Source organism: Erpetoichthys calabaricus, chromosome 3, assembly GCF_900747795.2.
Source record: "Erpetoichthys calabaricus chromosome 3, fErpCal1.3, whole genome shotgun sequence".
NCBI classification, from domain to species: domain Eukaryota; kingdom Metazoa; phylum Chordata; class Cladistia; order Polypteriformes; family Polypteridae; genus Erpetoichthys; species Erpetoichthys calabaricus.
In genome coordinates this window covers 97,137,405-97,164,704 of record NC_041396.2, presented here as the reverse complement: position 1 = coordinate 97,164,704, position 27,300 = coordinate 97,137,405, and the positions used below count along the sequence as shown (strand labels likewise).

At 37.1% G+C, this 27,300-nt stretch overlaps 1 protein-coding gene across 1 annotated transcript in view; it reads left to right on the top strand.

The window, feature by feature from the left end:
* emilin1b (elastin microfibril interfacer 1b) overlaps positions 1-26,953 on the top strand; it is a 196,915-nt gene extending 169,962 nt beyond the window's left edge. The window contains exons 3-8 of the mRNA XM_028797220.2: positions 5,609-5,826; positions 8,077-10,173; positions 11,581-11,715; positions 14,225-14,242; positions 14,490-14,624; positions 22,066-26,953. Of these exons, the coding sequence (XP_028653053.2) occupies positions 5,609-5,826; positions 8,077-10,173; positions 11,581-11,715; positions 14,225-14,242; positions 14,490-14,624; positions 22,066-22,388 (2,926 nt within the window). The 3' untranslated portion in view covers positions 22,389-26,953. The remainder of the gene's footprint in view (positions 1-5,608; positions 5,827-8,076; positions 10,174-11,580; positions 11,716-14,224; positions 14,243-14,489; positions 14,625-22,065) is intronic.
* Positions 26,954-27,300: the final 347 nt, after the last annotated feature.

Genomic DNA, 27,300 nt, shown 5'->3' with positions numbered 1-27,300 from the left:
TACTAAGTACTGTTGTGCATTATATAAGCATGCAGCATTGAGAGTTAGAGCAAAAAGTACAAAAATCATTATTCTTAAGTAAAACAAAAAATTGACTTACAACAAATGTATCAATACATTGGAAATGTATTTTATTTATGGTCCTTTTTTCACAGCAAACATTAACATTTCTGCTTGTCTTCAATAAAAAAATAAAAGAAGTCCTGGTTGTACCTGAGCTCAGGCTTCTCTTTGTGCTTCTTAACATTTTGCATAGCCAGCAGTCCTTTAGTATGCACTTTTTAAAATTTGGATTCCAGTCCACTTAATAGTTAACATATTTTCTTTCATTCCCATTCTTGTTAATGATCTGACTTTTTACATGAAGGTCTTGACTAATCTAGCAAATTGATATTAAAAATAAAAGATGAAATGTCACATTATGTTTTTAACAGTTTTGCTTTTGGTTTCCTTTTGTTAAATGATTTTCTGTGTATTCAAGTGCCCTCTTGTGGGCAAGTTGAGTTATTCCATTGTGTCATATGGAGAAGGGAATACCTGCAGTTTTCCCCCATGATATAAAGTTCATTCCTAAATGGAACTATAATGCACTGAACCATATCAATTCCATTTTCCTTTATTTTCTGGTTATGGTCTTGAAAAAACAAAGCTTATTCCATTAACAATGGGCACCATGGTAAGCAGCTTGGAATGGATGGCTGTGCACTGCACACTAAAGCACACGCACTCTGGGTCAGATTTTGAATTTCAAATCAACCTGACAGCTTGTGGCTACAATATGAAAGAAGACATGGATGAACAAAGCGAGGACATGGAAGGATCACACAGAGGTCTTCCCAACTAGGAACTGAACTATGAGGCAGAAATGCTACCTTTACTACACTAGAATTCTAAAATGGAGAATGGGAAAAATAAACAGAAGGCATTTGCTGTATTTTACTTATTTTACTTTACCAATGTTCCTTTAATACATTCAACTTTGTCTTGCAAGAAAGCTTCATGAAATTAACTTGTCCTTAGTGTTCATTTGTTCCTAACTTCAGTTTTATTTTAGCATGTTTTATGTGTATTAAATGCAAGTTTCACGCCACAAAAGAAGTGAGTCATAAATTGCCAGAACTGTGTTTTTGTGTGTGTATATGAAAGAGAATATTTTTCTTATCTTGGTCATTTTACCTTTATTCTGATTTTATATAGCATAATACAATTCTTAATAAAAATTAACAAGTGACTAAACAAATAATAGATTAATAAACAATACAAAAACACAGCCTCTCCCTAAAGTTTCAGGAAGATGGAAAAGTTCAAATTTGATATCTTTTAAGTTAGGAATATTCTAACAATGTTCTACAAATTAAAAATATCAGAATATATTTTACAGTTATAACATGAAGTTTGATTCATTGTGTTAATAGTCAATAAAATTATGTAAGTTTTGTCATGCAGTTTTCATTTTCTAATTTTGTAATGATGTAATTCAAGCTGAGCTGATCCAAATACCCCAAGAGTCTTATTTTCTTTCACTCTGGGTGCAGATGTTTCAATTACAAATGAATGTACTTTGACATTTCACTATATAAACATTCTGTATTTGCCCGTCAGACTTCCCTCCTGTTATGCCCTTAGAAAGTAGCCTTCTGCTGCTTGTATCCCTTATTTTTAGACCTTCACTTAACAGGTTGTGTTCCTCAAAAACTGGCCATCCAGATGTTAAGCCAGATTCTTCTCTATTAGCCAACAATACAATTGAAATCACTTTGATTCGCCCTGTTTTGTTTTCTTTCCTCTTTATTGTTTTCAAAAATACATATCTCCCTCCATATCCACTAATCATTTCATGGTTTAGTAATTGCCACATCTATTTGCAGAGCTGAGTAAAATAAGAACTGTATCACCAACCCTAGTCTGTAAAGTTTTATGCCAATCAGGCTCTATGTATGACCCATTTCCTCATTAACCAATGCATAAAGAGAACCAATTCCATGAAAACTAGAATTATGTCCAAATAAGTTCTTTGCAGTTGTCAAGACGTGCACACTGTCACTCTCTGCCAATGTCTTTCTTCACTGAACACTTGTGATAAATGACATTAAACTAAATAATACAGCTCTTGAAATTGCAAATCTGTCTTATCCAAATCTTGGGGAGCTCAGAGTATCAGTTAGAACCAAACCCCTGTTATGTAGTTAATTTGGAGAATCACCTTAAGAAACTGATGTCCACTGACTGGGAGATGCAACTTTTAATCCCTCATTTTAATAATACAGTAGAACCTAACAATACACTTTTCATTTCTTTCTATAGTCTAAAGCTGCTGGAGTATGTGAATTTCTATCTATCTATCTATCTATCTATCTATCTATCTATCTATCTATCTATCTATCTATCTATCTATCTATCTATCTATCTATCTATCTATCTATCTATCTATCTATCTATCTATCTATCTATCTATCTATCTATCTATCTATCTATCTATCTAAAGCTGGTGAAATGAAAGCCCTCCAAATATATAATGATTCAAATTCACAACTCATTAACATAATTGTACTCCACAAAACATTGAAGAGCAAGGTTCATTTGGATTAGAGATCAAAAATGAGAGTGTGAGGCACCACAAAAGACAAACAATATATGTGTGGTGTGAAGTGTTGCTACAGAACATATAGTTAGCATGACTATTCAGAAGAAATAGTAGGTCACAAGGAGACTGCATCTTTTCCATTTAAACACTGCAGGCTTTTAATACCAGTAACACAACCTTTCTCAGACCCATTTAATCCCATATAGCAGGGGTGTCGTATTCCGGTCCTGGAGGGTTGCAATGTTTGCAGGTTTTCATTCTAACCACCTTCTTAATTAGTGACCTGTTTTTGCTGCTAATTAACTTCTTTTGCCTTAGTTTTGATTAACTCAGTTCCGGACCCTTTAGTTTTTTCTTTTTCCTTAATTAGCAGCTAAATAATAATGTGACACAAAACGAGCAAACAGGTGACCAGCTAACCATATTATTGATCTCTCAGGTCAATAATCAGAAACAGAAAATCAACAGTTTGGGAAATGTCTGCTATGGCAGAATGAGAGCAGCAGCAAGCCGTGGAATTGGCTTCTCATTAAGGAACTGGTTGGAGTTTGAAGCCCCAACTTAGCTGGTCATCTGTTGGCTCGTTTCACATCTCTTTTCTGTTTGCCTGCCATTTAATGAAGAAAAGAATCAATTGAGAGGACTGAATCCTTAAAAACAGGGCTATTAAGAGGAAGTGAAAAGCAGATAATTAGCATTGAAAACTGGTCAATTATTAGAATGAAAACCTTCAGCTACTGTGGCCCTCCAGGCCCATAGTTTGACACCCGTGCCATATAGGGTTGTGGGAGAAGGAAGCACAGCCTAGCCTGGCAGCATTACAGATAAGTATGGGAAACACTGACAGCTACAAGAAGTGATGAATAAATGAAACTGAAACAGAACTGATGAATAAATTAAAACATGTCCATAATATTCAGAGTCTGCCACTAGCTCTAATTAACCCAGAAAGTCTAAAGTTGAAAGATCCAAGACCTTTAATGTAGATAATGGGAAATAACAAAAGAACTCCTTGGTAAAGTCTAATAAAGTCAAATTATGTCTAATTAGCACACACCCACAATGACTAATATGCAGAAGATGGAAAAAAGATATCTGCTATTGAACATAAGTGAAGTGCATTATCTATCTATGTGAGCAGCCATCGTCAAGTGGGAGTTACAGTATAGAGAGAAAGTGACATGCTGTGAAGTATCCAAGATATCATGAAAAATAGACATATAGTTTCTGTCATTTTTAGACTCTAGGTGTGTGTTGATATGTACTCTGGTAGATTACCTGCTTCACAAGAGGTTGTCACGTAGGAAAGGTTGGTATGGGAGAAGAACCTTCCCTACAACAGACTGGGAACTGATATCTCTATAGTTCTTGGCTTGCAGGGGCTTTTTTTTCCACCATTCTTGAATGCAGGGACAATATTAAGCAATTTCAAATCTCACGAAACACTCTGAACTGGACGTCCAGCCTTCAGCATCTCCACAGTGACTTGGTTAGGCAATTAGAAGATTACAAGAACCAAGAATAACCAAGGTCCTGCCTCACTGGGTCACATATTCTGGGTCTGCACCAAATTAACATCATTTTGGACAAAAATTTTTAAGTGCCTTTCAGACAGCCTTGGGGTCACAATCCCTCCTAACCCATTAACAGCTGTGTTCGGTGTTCTTCCAGACGGACTTGAAGTGGAGAAGGACAAGCAAACGGTGATTGCATTCACTACACTTTTGGCACGCAGACTCATTCTGTTAAATTGGAAGAATCCTAACTCTCCTCTGATAAGTCAGTGGGAAACCGATGTTTTATATTATTTGAAATTGGAAAAAATCAAATTCTCAGTTAGAGGATCTGTACAGAATTTTTTCAAAACCTGGCAGGATCTGATCAATATTATTTTAGAATAAGAGAAATAACCATTACCGCATTTAACTCCCTTCTCTGTCTCTTATTTACATATATATTTATTTCTCCCTTTCCTTTGCTTAATGTTGTCTTATTAAAAAGCCCTAAGCAATTCTCCTTTAGCTAAGCTCTCCTTCTCAGGGGTGGGGTTTGATTTGTTTTTAATTTGTTTGGTTATAAATTGATCTGTTTGTATGGAATGATTACAATAAAAATTAATAAAAAAAAAAAAAAAAAAAAGAAGATTACAAGAACATGGAAGTGCTTTTTACATCATGGTAGGGCTTCTTCTTTGGTATTTACAATTTGGCCTGTGGAATCCCTAATGGATGCACTTATTCAGCTGTGCTTGCCATACAGTATTTTCAAGGGCAAAAAACGAGTTCTTTGATCATAAAAGCTGGCATCTACATTCACGTCTGCAGCTACATTGTCCTAGAAATCAGTTCTTTCTTGTCAGCTATTGTGGATCTGCATTGCCAGCTTTTTAGCTTTTATTAGGTGTCTGGGTTGGAAGCACTTGACTGACAGTGTCAAGAGAAGATTTTGTGGTGTCACTTTTTCTCAGGCTTTTGGATATGCACCTGTTATAGCTTCAATTAAGGTCATTTGAACTTGTAATGTCTTCAGAAGGTACAATGACATCAAAGCCGTTCAGTCTGAATGCCAATTTGATATTGCACTTTAAACTGGGGATGGGGTGGAGGTTGAGTATGTGGAGCAGCTTTTGGTTTCATGTGGGCTTCCCTTGTAAAAATTTTCTTAGTTCTTATAATGCAACCTGTTTATCTTTGGCATGCATTTTTTTTCCTGTGATTTGTAAATGGAATTGTGTTTTATATATGTATGAGGGACATTCAAAAAGTTTCCATACTTTTATATTTTTGTTGGAAACGGTGAAGGAGGCAGGAGTAGTAATTGGGCATTGAAAAGTTGGTGCGATGCTGGGAAAATTGCATCGCAAACAAAGGTGACTATTTAGAAAAATGACTCGTAATTTGTTTTTGAAATTGTTAATAGAGTTAAAAAAAAGTGCGGAAACTTTTTGAACATTACTCGTAGATACTATCTAACAAATACTTGCTTTTAAGAGTTCAAGCAGTATTCTTCATTGTCTTTGGACAGGTACCGCAGTTTCATGAGACCAAGGTATAAAGTATCTTACAAACTAGTTACTGAACTGGAATGGAAATGCTGCCATGGATTCTCAGGAGATGACTGCAGTGAAGGACCAGCAGAGGGACAGTCTCATGACACCAAGATCACCACACACCGGCCAAGACCCAAACCACGCCCAGGACTGTCAGGTTCAAAGCCAACAGTTACGCAAATTGGAGGGGAGGGTAATAATGATATTATATTATATTATATCATCTGCAATTGACTGGCACCCTGTCCAGGGTTTGTTCCTGCCTTGTGCCCTATCCTAGCTGGGAGTTGCTCCAGACCCTCGTGACCTTAATCTGGTTTAAGCATGTTAGAAAGTGACATACTGTATATTATATTATATTATATTATATTATATTATATTATATTATATTATATTATATTATATTATATTATATTATATTATATTATAATAATGGGGGACCAAATAATTAGATTTTAGGCTACAGTATATGGAGTCAATGTTCATTTCTATATTGCTAGTCATTTCTGTATAGCTTCTTCTAAATATTAAGTACAAAATCTGACGTACTCCTCCTGCGGTTCTCTGTGTAAAGAAGTACATTCCAATATTTGTGTAAAATTTACCTTTAACCAGTTTCCATTTGTGCCCTCCCTGCTAGCTTAAGAACTTATTTTAAAGTAACAAGCAAGTAACACAGTCTGCAGGGATTCCAACTCCAACCGATCACCCAGCTCCCCTATTCATTCTAACTAACATAGATGTCCTTAATTCATTCCTGATTGTTTCCAGCCTTGGTCACTGCAGTAATCCCCTTCATTCGAGCATCATAGGTGACTGCACAGTGCTTTCATCAGGTTGTGGTTGTGCAAAATACCACCACATGGGAAACTAAAATTAAAGCTGAGAAATGTAGAGATTAGTAATGATTGCAAATCCCTGAAGAATATTAAACTTCTATGCATAAATTCTATTAGGAGTGCAACAAAAATATAGCTATAAAAAAGCCAAATTAGTTTAGGGTTGGAAATCAACCTGTCAATGTTTTTAGACTGGAGTTTCAAGGGGGAAGTGAAATATACCCAGATAAATCATAGTATCTCTGCAAATACGGAATTATAATTTAAAACTGAAATAGTGTAAAATTGCTCTGTGGTGGATATGCTACTCCTAGCACCACCATGCTGCACTTATATATGACATTCCTTCATAAAGCCTGTGAAATATCAGTTCATCACAGGACATAATTACACATATAACCTCACTCACTCATACCAGGCCAAAATATAGAACTAATCAACCTAAAAGTATGAGGGAGCAAACTGCAGCATCTAGATAAAACAAATTTGGACAGAAGGAGAATGTACAAACTTCACAAAGGAATGGGTATTGGCAATTACATTGAACCTTGACTGCTTAACGACCATAGGGCAACAGTGCTATCTACTGCATCAGTATATTGTTCCAAAATAAAATGTCCATCTAAACATTCATTTTTTGAAGTCTCTTTTCCATTACAACCTCATAGGGAGAAGGAGCCTAGCACATTACAGGATAAATTCACAAAACGTTACTCATACTGGACATTGAATATTGCAGCACATGTTTAGGAAAGTGGGTGACAGCTGTGGTACCTGCAGAAATTGCCCTAAATATTCAGAACATACAAATTTCACTTATACAACTTTTGACCATTACACAGGACCTTATTCTTAAACAGCTAAGAGGCACTTCCGGGCCGCCTTGCACTTCCAGGCCAGACAGACAGACACACACACTTCCACGCTTCGACATTTTTATATTATTAGCTGTGTAAGCCTGTGCTGTAAAAAGCCTGGGGTCCTAGAAATTATTGAAATCGTCAGAAAGAAAATTGAAATGTAGAGATGTCAGGTAATTGAAAGGAACAACTCTGGGCATCTCTCTCCTAGGAGGATTTGTTTTTCAGATGTGCTCGTCTCGCTTGTGTATTAGCGGCGGGAGGAAAAGTAAAAGGGACAGCGTTTTGCCGTTGTTAGCAGCTAAGTGACTTTGTCTTTTTTTCTGAGGTTTTGTTTTGCTGATGTGCTGACCCCGTTTGTGTTATTAGTGGCTAAGCGAGTTTTCTGTTTCCTCGGAGGTGGAGCCCTTACTCCGATTCCACTTCTCACTTCCGGGCCAGATAGACACACAAACTTCCACGCGTAGATGTTTTTATATAAGATATTATATTTTATTACATTATATTATATGTTACATGATCAGTATCTCTTGTGCCTTTATGGCATCCTCAGCAGGATCTGTTGATACCTATTCTCTAATCATTATTAATAGCACAGTAATGATAGTCAAATAAAATCTTCACAGATATTTACAACTGCTCATGACTTTTTATTCCTACATTAGCTACAATGTTATTTCTTCTCAATTTCTACATGAGCTTATAATTTATTTTTCATTCAATTTACTTTTTATCTAATTTCAGGAAGAGATGATTCTGATAAAGTGAAGCAGCTGGAAGATAAAATACAGATCCTTACTAAAGATCTTCATAATCTTCAATCCACTTTGCATGGGATGAATGAAAAATTCCAGGAAGAAATTCGTAGAACGCTAACCGTCATCAATGGGAAACAACCTGCTGATGCTCCACAGATGAAAGACACCATACATGATATTCAAACAAGGTTAAATCAACTGGATATACGTATTCAGAAACATGATGTAGATTTGACCCATTTGAACAATCATTCTCAAAATAATGGAGAGAACTGGGGCAACATCATTGATTATTCAGATACAAAAATGAATCAGAAAATGGAAGATATGAGAGGTGAAGTACTAAATGAATTGGAGAGAAAAGTCAAGCAGTCTTGCTCAGCTTGCCAATCCAGTTTGGAGGACATGAAGAGACAACAGACAAAAGACAGAGAGAAAATTAGTAGCTTGGAAAGACTCATCAACTCTTTGGAACAAAGAAACAGACAATCCGAGTGCTGCACCCAAATGGACCACTTTAAAACTAATATGAAGGACATTGAAAACAGGTTAAATTCTATGTCAGCGGCTTATGATACTTTGAATATCCGTTTTGATAATGAGTTTGATGAATTCAACAAAGACTTGATTCTGAACATTGAAAAGAAAATCAGTGGACGCCTTGACACATTAGAAAGCCAATGTAACAAAACAGAAAAAAACACAGAGAAACATTTTCTCTTAGTTCAAAATGACTTGAACGATAAATTTCAAAAGGAAATCAATGACCTAAGGTATGAGTTTACTGATAGAATGGATGAGACTGAAGGAAAGCTGTCCAGTATAATGCAAAATGTTGGTGGCTTGAAAGATAAAGTCTCTGAACATGAGGAAACATTAGACAGACTCTTTATTACTACGTCTGATATGGAATATCAGCTGGGATCTGCTGTTAATATCTGTTCTGCGATATGTGAGAAAAAAGAGGATTCTTCAAAAATGTCTGATGTTGTAAAGAATCTGGAGTGGAAAGTAACAGCTAATGAAGGAGAGATTAAAAATTTTAGAACTGTAATTAAAGACCTTTCAGTCTCAGGGGATTCACTGAGGAACTCAGTTGTTGATCTTAGTCATGATGTCAGGAAGCTAAAGGCATTCAATGGTGCCAGCGCTGGTGACTTAAATAAGGTGGCTGAAGATGTTCAGAACCTTCAGAATGAATTTGACGCTTTAACATCTACTAGTTTTACAATCTGTAATTCTGTGAAAGACCAAATGATCACTCATCAAAACCATACAGAGATTTACATTGATAAATTGTCCTCTGATCTGAATAAATTACGCAATCGTGTAGACTCTGGAGATACCACGTGCGCTCAAGTGTGCTCCAATCTACAAGAAGAAGTTGGGAAATTAAAGGAAGATGTAGAAAAATGCAGCGGACAGTGTAAAATAATTCTGAATAAGCCAAACAGAGGGGAAGAAGGTGAAAGCGATCCCTTGGATGGACATAGTGTCATCAGTGGAACATCCAACGCCAACCTGAAATCGATTCAAGGAGAACTTTCTGAAGTCATCCTGTCCTTCAGCTCAATTAATGATACACTGAAAGGTCTGGAGCATACCGTACAAAAGCATACAAGTGTGATCCATGACTTGGGTACTACTAAGGATAAAATTATTTCTGAAATAGACAAAATCCAGCAGGAGGTAAATGAACATATTGAAGACAGTAAAGGTAGATTTGATCATGTTCATCGGGAAATTCATCGGTTTGGTAGCAACTTTATGGTCGAAATGGGAGACTGTAAACATTCGACTGATGGCCTGGAAAAAAGGATAGCAAAAATGGAGAACCTTTGTGGCAAGCTTGATACAGTGTCAGGAAGCTTAGAAAAAATTAAGGATGGCCTAAACAGGCATGTATCAAGCCTTTGGAACTGTGTCAATGGGTTGAATAAAACGGTCACTACACACAATGCATACTTCGACACTATCCAGAACACACAACTCCATGGAATTAATCAGAGACTGAACATTCTGAACAGTTCCCTTCTTCATATGTTCTATGAGTTTGAAAATTTCACTCTGCAAGACTTCCAAGGTATGCTGTTTGTCAGAAATAGGTTTTATTTTCTCTTTTTATTAGTTAAAAAAGCCTTACACCATATGCAGGAAATTTCCATTAAAATATACAGTAGTAGTGCACATTATCTTTCATTTATCTGACCCACATCTTCCAATTCAGAGTCACAGAGAACTAGAGCAACACTAGGAGCAAGGCAATGAACCAACAAGACAAGACTCACTCACACACTCAATAAATTCAAAATTGAATTTAACCTGACATTCTTTAAGCTGTGGGAGAAAAGCTCCTGTTAATATGGAGAGATCATGCAAAGTCCACACAGACAGAGCCCAGACCTGGAGCTGGGAGGCAGGTGCACCCTCAGTGTGTCTGCATTATGCCCAAATTCTGATTAGACAGTCTTTATTGTTCAGTTAAAATGTATATCTTCAACACTATTTCTTTTTCATTTTTCCATGCTCTGAAATACACACTTACAGTGCTGTGAAATAGACATTCTCATACAAATAATCCTACTTTTTGTTATTTATGTTTTTGCTAAAGAAAAGAAAAGCACATACAGTATGTCAAATGAAGTGTTCACTAACTATAAATATAACATTAACTTAAACAGTTATTAGGAAAGGTATTTATTTTTACCCTAAAACTATATGCTTGTCAAAAAATATACATTATCCTTTTAGGTTGCACAAATTGAAAGTTTTGTTGAAAGATTTCAATTTGTGGACCTATCGCATTGACGACTGTTACATTTTCTGAACTTGGTCTTTCCATTACAATTTTGTAGGGGAGCTGAAACATATTAGGGCATTAGCGGCAGCATACCAGGAACCACCTGTGCCAGTCTTTAATGAACACACCCTAACTCAGAGTCTCCAGTTAACCATGACATCTTTGAGATATGGGAGGAAAGTGAGGTACTAACACTGGCATAGAGAAGGTGTGAAAAATTGACACCAAAGACACCCTAGCTGTTAACTGAACTAGTGTGGTGTGGTATAAAACTGTGTCACTATGGTGTCCTCACAATGAAAAACAATTGTTATTGACTGCAATTCAAATTTGACATCTAAGCCACAAGTTTGGATTTCCTCACAAATTTGTACAAAGGAGTCGAATATAATATACCATTTTAAAGACGTTCAGTATACCATATTAAAGAAGTTCACATATAACCTATTTGTAAAGTTAACACAAGTTTTGTTTTCTTAATATATTTATTGTGTACTCTTTCAACTTCTGGGCAAGCAACATAAGCTCTCTGAGTGCTAGTGAACCCCACTATATCTAGTGTCTCTCTCGCTATTTCTCTCTCTTGGTAGGTCAATATTCAACAATCCCTTAATAAACCTGAATAATGTAAAATGTTTTATGGTTTACAAATATTTTTTGGAATAAAAACAATTGTTCATTATTATGCAGGACTACCTGGCCCACCTGGACCTCAAGGTGAGAGAGGTCTGCAGGGCCCAATGGGCCCAACTGGTCCTCAGGGTCCCCCTGGTAAAGATGGAACCCCAGGCAAGCAAGGACCACCAGGTCAAATGGGTCCCCCAGGTAAAGGATTGCTTTTCAATTGCATATTAAAATAAATCCTTGATAAACCTCATTAGTTTATAACAGTGTAAAAAATATAATATTTTCGATGTTCTTAAAGGGCTTTGCCTACAGTAAAGGGGCTTTAAAGATATGATTGGTTGTATTAGCCACACAGGATGTAAGTGGCTAGAACAGCATAAGAAATATGTCTTATGTACATCAGCATAAGTATACACACACGTTTATATATATATTTATTACTAGAGATCCACAAAGGGAGAAAATGAGTCACGTATCTTAAAATAGTTTTTTATTCCTAAGCTTTCGACATCTTACCAGAGGAAAATGATTAGATGTACAGGAATCAAAGACAATATACAGCTGGTAAAGGGTGGGGATGGAGAGGGAGGTTGTAAAAGGGTGGAGGTGGATTAGTAAGGTGGGGTTCGGAAGGTGTTGGTCATAAAGTCTTTTTTATTATTTAGATGTTATTCTTTTTAAGCCTACATATGCTGGGTTCAAGTCCAAGTGTCTGTTAATGGCGTTTTCATTAGAGATCCACAATTCATCTATCTCGTGTGGAACTCTTGGTATTGACCCTGAATTTTACTTTCACAGTGTCCCAGTTAAACGTGTGTCTGGTGGAACTTATATGTGCATAAATCAGAGACCCAGGGTCTTTCCTTCTGTCAGCATTGCAATGTTCCTGTATACAGTACGTGTTGCAAGTCTTTTAGATGTTTGTCCCAGGTATACCACTAAGTATGCATTGCATGGAATGCTGTAAACTCTGTTTCTTGTCTATGTGGTTAACTTTTTGCTTTTGGCATTGTAAAGGACTGTCTGTTTAGTGTTTGCCTGTTTGTGCGCTATCTTGATCCCAGATCTGGACAGGATGCAGGCTGTACTTTCTGACACGCCACAATGACATGGGAAGGTATGGTATGTGTGGTGGGGTACTGAGTTGGAATCGTCTGTTTGTGGAGGTCTGTGGTGTCTCCTAAATAGGCATTGTTTAATAAATGTCTTGGGGTAGCTGTTTGATGTGAATAGACATAAAAGATAATGTCTTTCATTCTTTTTTGTGTCCATTGTGTTACAATGGGTGTTAATTCTTTTGAGCAAAGTCCTGATGAAACTCCCTTTATGTGGTTGCTGGAAAAGTGTAGTATTTTTTTCAGTATAACAATCCTTGCAATAAACACTTGTAATTAAACCATCATGTTTACCTCTTTCAATAGAAATGTCAAGGAAACTGATGCGTCCCTTTGTTTCTATTTCCGTTGTGAATTGGATTACGAAGTTGATGTCGTAAAATTCATTCAGCTGGTTACTTTTAAATATGATGAATGTGTCATCGATGCAGCGTAGCCTGAGTTTAAGTCTGAACTGAGTTAGAGCCATGCTTTCAAATCGCTGCATAACCAGTTAAAGTCCTGATAAAGGAGATCCTATTGGCATGCCTTCTTTCTGTCTATAGCATTTTGAATTAAATTGGAAGTGGGTATTAGATGCATTATGTCCTTAGTGGTCAGCTTTGTTTTTGTCATTATGGTGAGGTCGTTATTTAGTATTGTCAGTAAAGTCTCTGAGTCCAGATGAATTGGGAATGTAGTATATGACAACATGACATCAAAGAGACCATGATCTCATCATAATAATAATTCTTTGCATTTATATAGCGCTTTTCTCACTACTCAAAGCGCTCAGCAGTTGCAGGTTAAGGGCCTTGCTCAAGGGCCCAACAGAGCAGAGTCCCTTTTGGCATTTACGGGATTCGAACCGGCAACCTTCCAAGCGCCAGTGCAGATCCCTAGCCTCAGAGCCACCACTCCGCCCATAATCACCAATGGATACATTCTTCAGGCACTCTAATGCCATCATAGCGCTATTAACAGAATAATCTGAGTCATATGTTAAATGTGTATATATATATATACATATGTGTGTGTGTGTGTGAAATAATAATAACAATGAAAGATTTATTACTGTTTCCAAGACACTTCTATCTTCTTGATGGAAGAAAAAAGTGTGAACTGTTCACAGAGATTGAATAAAAAAATTGCCAGCTATGTAAAACACGCCAACCACTACCTTGAAGATTGGAACGCTGTGAACACAATTTTTTTTTTAATATTTATTGCTAGCTTTTGTTGGTTGTCGAATCAGTACAGGAAGACAGACAGCTAAGAGATTGCAATCTCTGAAGCTCCACCACCACATCTCTCACTGCTGAAACCCCGTTACTCTGCTCAATAAAGCAAACAAATTGCTTTTCTTCGGGTTGCAATGTACTGGCACTCCTAAACTTCAGTTCTTGGTTCAAAAATGGCCAAAACAGAAGAGCTTCCTCAATAAAAAGATACTGAATAAAATATAAATTCTGAAATATGGAATGAGGGAAATGGAAGAAAAGTATTTTTAAGTCAAGAATGCAATGTAAAAAGTAAATTGTAAATAAAAAAGTAAATAAAATACTTGTTTTCCTTCATGTAATTTTATGTTTTTTGTTTTTTTTTTATTTCAGGACTGAGAGGTGAACAGGGTATGTCTTTTTAAGCATATACAGTATTACTAATCTAGTGGTTGATAATTGTGGGAAGCTTGACATTCTAACCAGTTGGAGTGTCAGTGGGGGTGTATATAACGTATCACTGACTTGAACACTTGCACTGAAATTTTTAAAGCATTTATTAGTGTTAATTACTATAAATCAGTTTACTGTGTAAGTAGTATGTTACTGAAAAGTACAATTTATTTGTTTGTTACTTATATCTTTTTTTCTTGGCTAGGTCCTCGTGGGACAAATGCAGATATTCCCAAAATTGCATTCTCAGCAGCTTTACAAAATGACCAAATGGCTACTGGCACAGTCATTTTTGATAAAGTCCTAGTGAATGATGGAAACTTTTATGACGATTCCACTGGTAGGTTTTGTTGATTTTTATAAAATGCTAAATGGAGAAACAGTTTTGGACTTTACCTACCAGTCTTTAAGCTCAGTGTGCCAACAATTATGCATGGTATCTTTCTTTAGAGCGGCACGGTGGCACAGTGGGTAGCGCTGCTGCCTCGCAGTTGGGAGACCTGGGGACCCGGGTTCGCTTCCTGGGTCCTCCCTGCGTGGAGTTTGCATGTTCTCCCCGTGTCTGCGTGGGTTTCCTCCGGGCACTCCGGTTTCCTCCCACAGTCCAAAGACATACCGGTTAGGTGGATTGGCGATTCTAAATTGGCCCTAGTGTGTGCTTGGTGTGTGTGTGTGTTTGTGTGTGTCCTGTGGTGGGTTGGCACCCTGCCCAGGATTGTTTCCTGCCTTGTGCCCTGTGTTGGCTGGGATTGGCTCCAGCAGACCCCCGTGACCCTGTGTTCGGATTCAGCGGGTTGGAAAATGGATGGATCTTTCTTTAGCTAACACCTCCCCAAAGTGCTTAATAAATGTGGACCTTATATAGTGAATAAGTATATGTATTGTGGAGCTTGGCCTGGACACAGACAGGCGAACACGTTTAAGTCACCCACAACACGTTTATTAGCCATACTATTATTTACAAGGTGCAACACAAACCCCAAAGTCCCCAAAAGTCCAGGCCAACTATCAAATGCCTTACTCTCTTCAGGCCGCCTCCTTGCCTCCTCCAAGACCTTGTCCTTCCTTTCCTTCCCGACTCCAGCCCATTAATGGAGGAAGGCGGCCCCTTTTATAATCACCCGGATGTGCTCCAGATGCCTCCCGACAATCTTCCGTCGGCACTCCACAGTGTGGCGGAAGTGCCGGCTGCACACCCGGAAGCATTCTAGGTGTCCCCGATCCTCTTCCCCCCAGCACTTCTGGGTGTGGCGGAAGTGCTGAGGTCCAGGGCTCCGTAGGAATCGGAGCACCCCCTGGCGGTGACCACGGGCCCCTACAGGGTTGAGCTTCAAAGCTCTGTACCCATGGTCCCCATAGCCACCAGGGTGGTTGCCCCCATGTGGTCTGAGGGAGACGTAAACCCTCCTCTGGTCCTCCTGGGCATCCTGGCCGGGTCGCCCCCCCCCAGCCACCTGTGACAGTATATATTTATACATTATATATATATATATATATATATATATATATATATATATATATATATATATATATATATATAGTGATATTGGTGCTTGGTTGGTGCCGACCCGACACGGACTGACAACGGAGGCACGTGTAAAATAAACAAAAAGATTTATTTTTCTTCTTCACCTGTGGGGCACATCTTCCCCGTGAACCCCACAGGCACAACACAGTCCCAAAATACAAAGAAAAATCACCCCAAATCACACTCTTCTTTCCACTCCTCCCACGGCAGCTTCGTCCTCCTCCTCCCGACTCTGGCACCCTGAGTAGTGGCTGCAGGCTCCTCTTATAGCCCACCCGGAAGTGTTGCAGGTGTTCATTGACCTACTTCTGGCTGCACTTCCAGGTGTGGCTGAGCTTCTGCCCAGACAGGCTCGTTAAGTCATGAAGCTCTATGCAGCTCCCCCTGGCAGAGGCCACGGAGCCCAACCAAGGTGAGCTCTGGTGTTCCATGAAAGTAGCCCAGACTCAACCCAGGGGGGCTGCCAACAAAGGTTCCGAGGGATATAGCGTGGCTCCCATGGCTGCTCCCCCGGCCTTAGTGACAAAGGGGTGTCCCGGCCGGTCCGCCACAATATATATATATATATACATATATTCTGTAAGTATTTCTGTATATGACAGCTGGGCATACGAACGGTATGTAATGTGGCCTGTAGGGGACATTACTGAGCCCAAAACCCTAGACACAACTACACACAGACAGTCAGTGAATTAATTTTATTAAACAAAGTATCTTGTTTCCGCAACCACAACAATACAATCCTTCCTTCCTTCATTTGATTCCTCTTTTACTCCTCCAGGAGAGCATTGTCTTCTTCTTCCCAACTCCAACTCCAGGAGCCAAGTGGAGGACTCTTTTTTAACACTGAACCTGGGAATACCTCCAGTGCTTATTCAACTGCCTCCAGGTAGCACTTCCAGGTCAGGCAGGACTACAATGGTCCTTGTATCGTCACTATCTGACAGCTCCCCCTGGCGGTTCCCACACGACCTGACATGGCAGGTCTATGGGACCACAACTCCCATGCTGCACTGCAGGTGTCCATAATGGGGCTCACCAGATAGGATGCTGGCCCCAGTGTACAGGGGGATGCCATAGTAGGTAGTCACCCACTGCACTGTCCTTCCCAGTTCCCAAGTCCATCCCAGATATCACTCAGTGACTGCTTGTATGCCAGCTCCGCTGTAGCTGCTGTAATATCGTTCCACATGCAGGTCCTAGTATGGAACAGAAATATTGTCATTCCCTCCCTGAAATTCCTTATCTGGGCTTCCCAGCCAGATAAGGGAGTGGGGTCCACACTGGCTGGGTTGACGATTCATCCCACACTTGTAGGCACTAGTGTTTAGGAAAGCAATTTGTGAGAAACTGAATTTTCACTTTACAAAAAATAATGCATATCTTCAAGCTGTTATTATAATGTGTGTTGACATTACAAACAGAGTAAACCTATCTATCTATCTATCTATCTATCTATCTATCTATCTATCTATCTATCTATCTATCTATCTATCTATCTATCTATCTATCTATCTATCTATCTATCTATCTATCTATCTATCTATCTATCTATCTATCTATCTATCTAAATACAGACTCTATTGTAGTTCCCTTTTAAGAGAGCTAATGCTGCATATTTGCAATGAATAACTTTTTTGGTCATTCATCAGTTTATATCAGCTGCCTTTTGTCACATCTCAGGGACATTTCTGTGTAATATACAATGTTTTCTCAGCCAAAATGCTGAGCTGGAAGTCCTTAACCAACCAACAAGTCACTACATTCAGTTTTCAAATGGTGTGGGTGTACACACATAAAACATGACAGATAGATATGAAAGGCACTATATAATAGATATGTGCTACTTTAGTTTGCTCCCCAAAAGCAAAGCTCATTGGGCTGACTGTCCTGTTTTCATCACGTTTCTATAATGTTGTTATAGTGAGTTTTGTGCTTTTCAATTGCAAAATTGCCTGTGAAATTAATCTTAGTGACAGTTTTGTGAAACTGAGCATATCAAAACGTACCTATTTTGCTAATCACTAGTGGGAACAAAATGAATCACAATACAGACTGATTTAAACACTGGGCTGCATCATCTTAGATCATCCACCTGCAAGATTGGGGAACTGTTGGTTTGATTTTGACCAATTCAGACGTAATTAAGACATTACAGTGGTTTCCTCCGGCTATCTCCCTGAAGCCTACACTTCTGGTAACACTCACTGTTGTATACACCCCCACATGCATCAAGATGGTGCAATGTTAGACAAGAGGGCATCTGTCTCTTTAACACTTAAACACAATATTATGATGTATACACATTTGCAGTGTGCTGAATAAGCTGACTCAAATAGCACTCACATACTATATTTGATTATGACTATAATTGTTGACATTTAACAGCACCACATTTTATTTCTGAATCATTGAAATACCAGGTTTACTTCATGTTGACCACAAATCAGCTAGATGTGCTAATATATCGAAAAAACATTACCAAGAGAAATTGATTCATTAAATCAACAGCTAATTTTACAAAGGAGTTATGTATTTGAATATTCTTTCCAAAAGCATATAAAGCAACCAAGGGAGTCACAGGAACCAAGGATGGTTCAGTGACATAGCCCATTTAATCTCTCTCAGTCCTTCCTCGATCTTGGTCGAGTGTCTCACAGGTCTGAATGGTGCAGGCAAATCATAATGACTCTCACCAAGTCTCTATGCTGCACTCCACAAGATGCTTGTATATACCCCTTTTAAAAAGATTTACAATTAAAGTATCATATGTGTTTACACTAGTTATTTTTGGTTAAAATGATGTTTATATTGGTTAAAATATTATTTACATTGATTAAGAATCAATAGTCCTTTATCTTTTCCATAATGTTGCTCCTTTCCATATGGCTAACTTATTATCTGTTCATCCCAAGGAGAGCGTGGTTGAGTCCCTCTTTAGTAAGTCCATCAGGTAAACAAATGTGTACTTACGAGTCTTGGAGCCTGCAGTCTTTTCAAGTGCTTTTGCTTCCTGTATATCTCATGTCTTATGTAAAGCAGCAAAGCCAGACGGTTTATTTTCTTTGCACTACATCACCCAATGCAGATTTCCTCTCATAATGTGAACATTAGAAGGGACATGGTTTTATATACAGTATATCTTGTGAGGAAGGCAAATAAGGAAGGAGAGGACCAAAAATCAGTCCATAAAATGAGTAAAAATGAGCGTGCTGTGGCCCAACAGAAAATCTACCTCTTAAGCCTCAACGGCTTCTCTAAACTCTCAGCTCCATTGAGCAGGTCCAGGTCTGAGAGCTCACTCATGCAGGACATAGTTGCTCAGAATGAGGCACCTTCTCTTGGGAGCCCTCGGTTTTAAACTATCCTGACCAGAAGGAACGTAGCTTAGTTGAGTGGGGTCATGTCTGAGGTGCCCTCCTTGAGCTAAGAGATGGTATTGTTAGCGCTGGAGCTCCCTCTTGTCTCAGCGGGTTATTGTATACCTTATTCAAGCCTGGAAGGGGATCCTCAGATGCTCATGCATGACACTTGTTAACTGCACATACAGTTAACTTTCCTGTACATACAGAAGTAGGGGATATTGTCTCCACTCAACATTTTACTTGTAAAGTGGACAATCTCTAACAAAAGAAATACTTAAAAAATATATTTTTAAAAATTATGTTGCTACATCTGTGAATATATTTTAAAATATTTTATAATACTTCCAAGATGGATATATTACAATAAAATGTAATGTAAAATATGTACTGTCACAAAAACAATCACCAGACATCAAAAAGGTTTGGGGTAGCCACCCGTATAATAAACCCTGGCTGCAAATGGGTCTGAGATATTTACAGGTTTCAGTCCAAAACAGAACTGATTTGATAGTGAAAATATGGCAGCTTTAAAGGCCGGTGCAGGAAGTGAAGTCATTGGGAACGAAAGTGATGTCATCAATGGCTCCGGAACCTAGTGGGATTTCCCATGGATGGTCTGCAGGGAATTGAGAAAGAAAGTCAGTGCAGCTCGCCACCCCCTGGTCTGGCGTGGTACTACTATTATTCAGTCCCTTTAGCTGTCTCCTAATCGCACATGTGTGACAGTACATTTTTGTCATTTCTGTATACTGCAATAAATTTTTTGAAATATAAAAAGTACTTCTCAAAGTATATTGAAAAATACTAGGAATAATATACTGTAAGATACTTTTTAGAAAACTATTACAATATATTTTAAATATACTGTAAGTTTTAGTTCTAATACACTGTACAATATATTTTAGATTTTTTATTTTAAGATACCTGTCATTTTTTGTATATTTTAAAATATATATTAACCTGGCATTGAAAATATTATCCAATAGATATCTCCCAGGTGTTTCTTATATTGAGGCATGTTCTAGATCAAATGACAGCACAAATTAGAAATTTATTAGTGTAGAAAAATTAAGTAGTAATACAGTAAACTGGTACCAAACAATGCTTCCTGCTTGAACTGCTTTTAGTGAATTGTAAGGAGTGCAAAATAAATTGGAGTCAGCAGGAAGACTGTGTTCAACTTTTATACAGGTAAAAAGATAAGACATGAATGATTTGTCTTCAGTCTCGACACATAAAGTATTGCTCATGTTTTTCATAATATAATTACAAATGTCTTTTTGCAATATATTAAATGAAATGTACTTATATATCTGATATAATCTTAAAAATACTTGTTTTTATATATACTTTTAATACATACAAGTATAAATACTTGTACATGCACAGTATGTTAGATTATACTGAAATAACGTCAACATATTTTTTGATTTTATTCCAGTATATTTCATTTTTGTAAGTGTTTACAGATTGTCTAAGCTGTGTGCCAGTACATTAGTCACACATCATCACCAAACAAATGTCTTAAATAACAACAAAAGCCCCTCATACTTCTCATGACTCTCTTCTATGTTTGTGTACTTCCCATGAAACAGACGCTCACCAAACAGCTGCATGAACCATCAGTGTCACTGGCCACCCTTTAGGTATGAACCACACAGCAACCCTGTAAATGTTGAGATATTTTTTGCAGTTCAATGGCATTCAGGAGGTAGGGAAACACAAGGAAAATCTACAGTAAGAATTAATGGTTCTACCTTTCCTGGAAGTTTAAACTTTGAACAATACTACATGTTATCATTATTTAGTGATATGTTTTTCATAAGGTGTCCTTAGAGGTGTCAGAAAGATACAAGAAAGAGAGAGGGAGAGGGACAGCCAGAGAATGAACCGACATTAGTCATATTGAAGGTAGTTCTCTGCTGCTGAGGATTACTCTAATGTAATCTGATCTAATCCTCTCTATGACACACTACTGTACTATTAAGTAGTTTTAGCCAAAAAAACATTAAATAGAAATATGTCAAGAAATGAGCCAGGGCTCCTTCATATGTATGGCGATACATTTTTATAATTCCTCACAGTAATTACTTTCTTATCATTGGCCAAAGAAAAGTTTTTCTTCTGTTTTGTAATTATTGTGTGTGTTTCATGAAGGATGCTGCTGTTGTTTTTTATAATATTTCTGTATTTTGGTAAAAGGTAAATTTCCTTTTGGGACAAATAAACTTCTCTCTATAATAATAATACTAATAATAATAATAATAATTCTTTACATTTATATGTGAGAGAGATAGGGGATGATTGGGGGGTCAGAATGACTAGGCTGTGATGGGCAATTGTACCTGGACATTGGGATACACTCTACTCTTTATGAAGGATGCCCAGAGATTGTTTATGACTACAGAGAGTCAGGTCCTCAATTTTACAACTCATTCGAAGGACGGCACCATTTTTACAGCACAGTGTCCCCATCACTGCACAGGAGCATTGGGGTCCACATTCAGAGCACAGGATAAGTGCTCCCTGCTGGCCTTGCCAACATCTCCTCTAGCAGCAACCCAAGTTTTCTTAGATGGTCTCCCATCCATGTACTGGCCGGGACATGCTTAGCTTCAGGTTGATGACCTGTTCTGAAGTGCATGTGGTCTATCTATCTATCTATCTATCTATCTATCTATCTATCTATCTATCTATCTATCTATCTATCTATCTATCTATCTATCTATCTATCTATCTATCTATCTATCTATCTATCTATCTATCTATCTATCTATCTATCTATCTATCTATCTATCTATCTATCTATCTATCTATCTATCTATCTGCCCATATAAATAATTGCTTTTGTCCTTAACACAATCACTAATTTGATTTTATCATTTCAGGAATATTCACTGCACCTGTAAGTGGACGTTACTTCTTCAGTGCTATTCTGACAGGCTTCAATAATGAGAAGATTGAAGCAGTGCTGTCTAAATCCAACTTTGGAATCGCAAGAGTGGATTCTGGTGGATTTCAGATCGAAGGACTTGAAAACAAACCCATAGCCGAAAACAAACAAACACCTGGCTCACTGGCTGTCTTCAACATCATCTTGCATTTGAACGAAGGAGACACAGTCTGCATTGACCTAGTCATGGGCAAACTGGCATTCTCTGATGAGCCGCTTACAATTTTCAGTGGGGCCCTGTTATATCAAGATGAGTAGTGCAGCTCAGTACTGCTGGAAGGACAGCTGTTGTTGTTTCAGTTGATATCTAATAAAATAATAAACACAAGATGATAATGGGCTAGTGGAGCATGCCATATCATAAAGCAGATACAATTCTGAAAATAAGCTGTGGAATAGCTGACACTGAGACATGCCTTCATCTTTCCTGATTGTCCTACTGGCTCTAGTGGATTTTAATTCTTCTGAACAATTTTTCCATTTGACTTTTTGTAATTTTGTATGATGAAGTTTCAAAAATGAAAAAAATACTTTGCTGTAAAGAAGGTTGAAAAGTTCATATTTTTACTTCCAAGCTTTTAGGTAATTAAAACAAAAGTGTGTATTATTTAACAAAGAATTTCACTGCCAACTCTTGGTCCTCTAGTAATTTTTCTTGTTTTTTCTTTCTTGTTTTAGAATAGCAAATGTAAACATTCAGAAACATGCCATGCCAACCACTAATAAAAATAGCGTTATCTATTTTTTATTGCTCACCAGGCAAAAGGTGTCACACATAAACTTTATCATGTTAAAGTAAAAACAAGGCAGACAGTTGTATGTTCCAATTCTTTTGATGTTACAGAGCTTTAAATGTTGTGTCTGAATTGTTTTGTGGCCTTTGTGTTCATTTTGTCAGGTTAGACTGTAAACTAAACACTCTGAGGATGTGTTTGAGAAATATTTGTTATTTAATCATGCATGCTTTCACACTTGTAAAATGGAAAAAATGTTACTTTACGTTTACAGCTGTTGATATTAAAGTATTGGGCTGCCTACAAAGCCATTATTAAGGGTTCTGTTTACTGTGAAAACCTGAAGGTTTCTCTGGTAGCCATATAAAATGCAAATCTGGCAACATTTAAATGACTTGACAGAGAACTGAATAGTAGATAGAAGTGGGGTCTGGCTGTTACAGTTGTGACTGAAGGTGACAATTTGAACAAGTTAATGAAATAGTACATGTCTGAATAGGGAAAACTAAACAATTTGCTTAACTATAAATTTAAGTCTTATTTATATTCTTTAAAATCCTTTCCCTCAAAAAGCAGTTGCAGTATGGGCATTCTCCTGTACTGCTAAAATATTGGTCCTTGGTGAGGGTATTATATAAATAACCAAAGAAAACTGAACCCACCATTCATGGATGCATGAAACACATTTACTGGATTTTGTGCTTACAATATAGCATATGGTTGAACCTATAGGAACACTGGAGAAGAACTGTTTAAAAATGAGTCCTTCAAATGGACAATTCAGGAGAAAGCATTGCACACAATAAATAACATGTCAACTATTTAATCTCACCAAAGTCCTTTTTCCATTTGCCAGCCTTTTGTGTATCTTCCTTTTATGCATTTAATTGTTTTGAGAACATGGTCCTACGGCCAGGTTATAGCCAATATCTCCTTTTGCACTCTCTTTTAAGCAATATTAAGATTTTCTAAGCTACTAAGCTAATTCAAATCTCAAGAAAGGTCCACCTTTTTTTTAATAGGATAAATAATAAAATTTAAATTCTATTAAATATGACCCACATCTCTGCAACGAACCTTACTAACATCTATATATGATTTTATAATACAAGTGTAGAATGTGAAACAAAGAATACTCTTCATTTTTTACTTAAGTTGGTAACACTTCAATTTAGGGATTGCAAAAATGCATCTATTACTCATTTACTCTTATGTAACAAGACCTTAACAAAGTCTTCTTTTGGTCTTCATAACACTTATGAAACATCAGCATATTGGTTATTCATCTCTGTGGAACGTGACAAAAGGACATGATGGTAAAATTACTTGATAATATGAAGGATTTATAGGTCTTATACCAAATATGTAATATGAAGAGAAAAGTGTCTCAGTTAAGCCACCTCAGAGCACCCCAAAGTGAAGTTTTATTAGAAGGTCACATTACAGAGATGAATAAACACTTTACTGATGCTTCGTAAGTGTTATGAAGACCCAAAGAAATACATGTTAAAGTCTTGCTACATAATAGGAAATGAGTAATCGATGCATCTTTGCAGTACCCAAACTAAAGTGTTACCATTAAGTCTAACCAGATGCACAGAGCAGATGAACACTATCAGATAAATAAGCAAAGGTCAGTTTAAAGTTCAATGTATAACTAACTTTAAAGAAGGATGAGTTTTAATAATGGAAGTATGAATTGTTAGGTTGAATAAAATTGTTATAAAATTTAGATTAACTGATAAAATCATCCATTTCCTAAACCCAGTATCTGCTGGAAATGCTGGAGCTGAGATTCTCATTACAGGTGTCATGATTTTGTCATTACTATTATTTTTTGGTTATATTCTGTCCTTTTCGATTCCGTTTGCCTAATATTCTTTGCTTTCTGTTATGGTATATTTATTCTATCGCTATGACAGTGACATCACCACATCACCATATTTGATTGTGATTTTATCACAAAAAACACCAGATTACGCAGAATGTTCTGGCCATATTACATACAGCAACAGAATCCATTGCTACAAAGTATCTGCTACTATTATTTTGCCTGAGATCATTGCACAACCAGTATTTAAGATGGTGGCGCAGTATGTTCACTGTCCACGTTTATCTATATTTAAAAAAAAAAGCAATTTAGTAAGGGAAAGGACTTTTTGCTTTGTTTTTGGCTAAGACTTTTAACACACCATTTTTGAACTGCCTCCAGGTTTTTGTTCCTTCTAATTTTGATCTTTTGCTTTTTAAATGCTATTCTTTTCCTAGTCTCCCTTTGTCAGTTCTATTTTCTTTCTTTCTTACTTTCTTTCTTTGGCATTGAGCTCCTCACAACACGGACTTTTATTCTGACACCTACATTTTGGTATATTTTATTATGTGCATATTCTATCACTCGGTAGTTTTAGGAATAGGAGTCTGCAGGTGTATCAAGTCTTCTGAAAACTGTGTGCACCACACTATATTATATGATATGCTGTATTATAGAAGAATAGGCTATGTTTGCAAAATAAAAGAGGAGCCAACCATTTATTGACTTTTAAAAGGACAATGGATGGGTGTCCACGGCTAACAAGAACCTAGAAAAATGGGTTTCAGCAAATTGTGATACTCGTGCAAAAATTTAGTAAGCAAATATTTTTTCAGAACAAACATACTCTTGTAAAATATGTTGTCATTCAAAAGTGTCAACATTAAGACTGCATTTCTTGATTACTTTTGTACTTTTACTTAATGTTTTATAAAGGGGCACTGGTATAATTTAAAAACACTTTATGATTGCATAAATGACTTAACTGTATCATGTTAAAATTTATATTAATTGCTATCATTTGCAAACTTTCAAGTAACATGACACTGTAGTGTAGATGGAAAAAGAATAGCAGTCCAACCCCCGATTTGCCACAACAATTGAAATTAATCGTTTAGACGAATTTTAAAAATTCATATAGAACTACTCAGGTTATAATTTAACATAAGAAATACTTCTGATAAAAATACAATAAGCCACAATATTTTAAAATCAGAAATATTTCTAATAAAAATCCACTAAGCCACATTCCTCTCTCATTCTCCTTTATTGAATTATAATGAATCTTTTAGCAATATAACCCTAGAGGTTCAGCACTGTATATCATCTGAATTTCATTAAAGTGACTTTTATTGTTTTGTTTAAATACTCAAGAGTTTCACTGTAGAACTATGCAACGATCAATTCAAATCTTAAAAAGATACCATGTCAGAAATAATAAGGTATGTGACTTTAAAATAAACTTTGCTTGCATTACGCACTGACATAACTTTAGAAAATACTTTATAAACAACATTAATTGGTGCATAACTCTTAGAAATATTCAGTTATTAACCACAAACAGATACACAAAGAAGCATTTTCATAGCACAGCATATCAAATCAGTGGTATACATTTACAATACCGGTGGCCTTTCTATGTGTGTCTGTGCTCACTTGTGCACTGTATGCTATTCAGGGATATTCAAATATAGCAGGTTGATTTTAAAATGAAGAATTGTTTTTTCAGTGACTCAGCATGGTAATATTATCTGTTTTCCCAGTATCAGAGTTTTTATTATTTAGCCTAAGGTGCATATCTGGAGGCTCTATATACAGTACTACACTGTACAGTAAGACTTCACTTTTCCCTAAATGGTCTTGTATATTAGTTCAGAGGCAGCATTGCAAGGGAGTATTAACTGTTTATTTAACTCATTTGCAAATGTTAGATGTAGTACAATCAAAGCAGAATTCTTAGAATTTTCTGCATTTATGTTAGACATTAGGAAGTTGTAAACTGTTTCTAAGCAACTCTGTTAGCAGCCACCATTCAAATAAATTTTTATCTCTGACAGAGCTCAGAGGCTTTTTCATTGCTGTACTTATAAAATCTGACTATGTGAAAACAGAAATGTTTCTTGAGATTGTATAGGTTTTCCGAGTCTGTGACAATTTTTGTTGTAAGTGTATGGATTCCTTTTTTACTTTGCATCCAAAAAATGTATATTGAAGTGAAAACACTCCATAAAAACGTATCTTAAAACTTGAAGACCAAATAAAAGCTTTCCAATTATTCATCTTGTTGTAACCTGCTGTATGCAAATATCTTTTTCTCCTGTTCCTATATCCTAACTACAGGATTACGGGGGTCTGCTGGAGCCAATCCCAGCCAACACAGGGCGCAAGGCAGGAAACAAACCCCAGGCAGGGTGCCAGCCCACCGCAATATTCACTATTCTTTTGTAAAAGAACTGAAAGTCTTTGCATGTAATAAGACTAGGGGGCTCTGCCCCCTGCTCACCAACCCCCGGGCGGGCACTACGTGTTAGCCACTTCGCGGATCTCGCATATGGGGATGCGGATGTACAATTTAAACAGATTGTTATTTTCATGGGAATTGTTACATAGGCATAATAGACCTAAC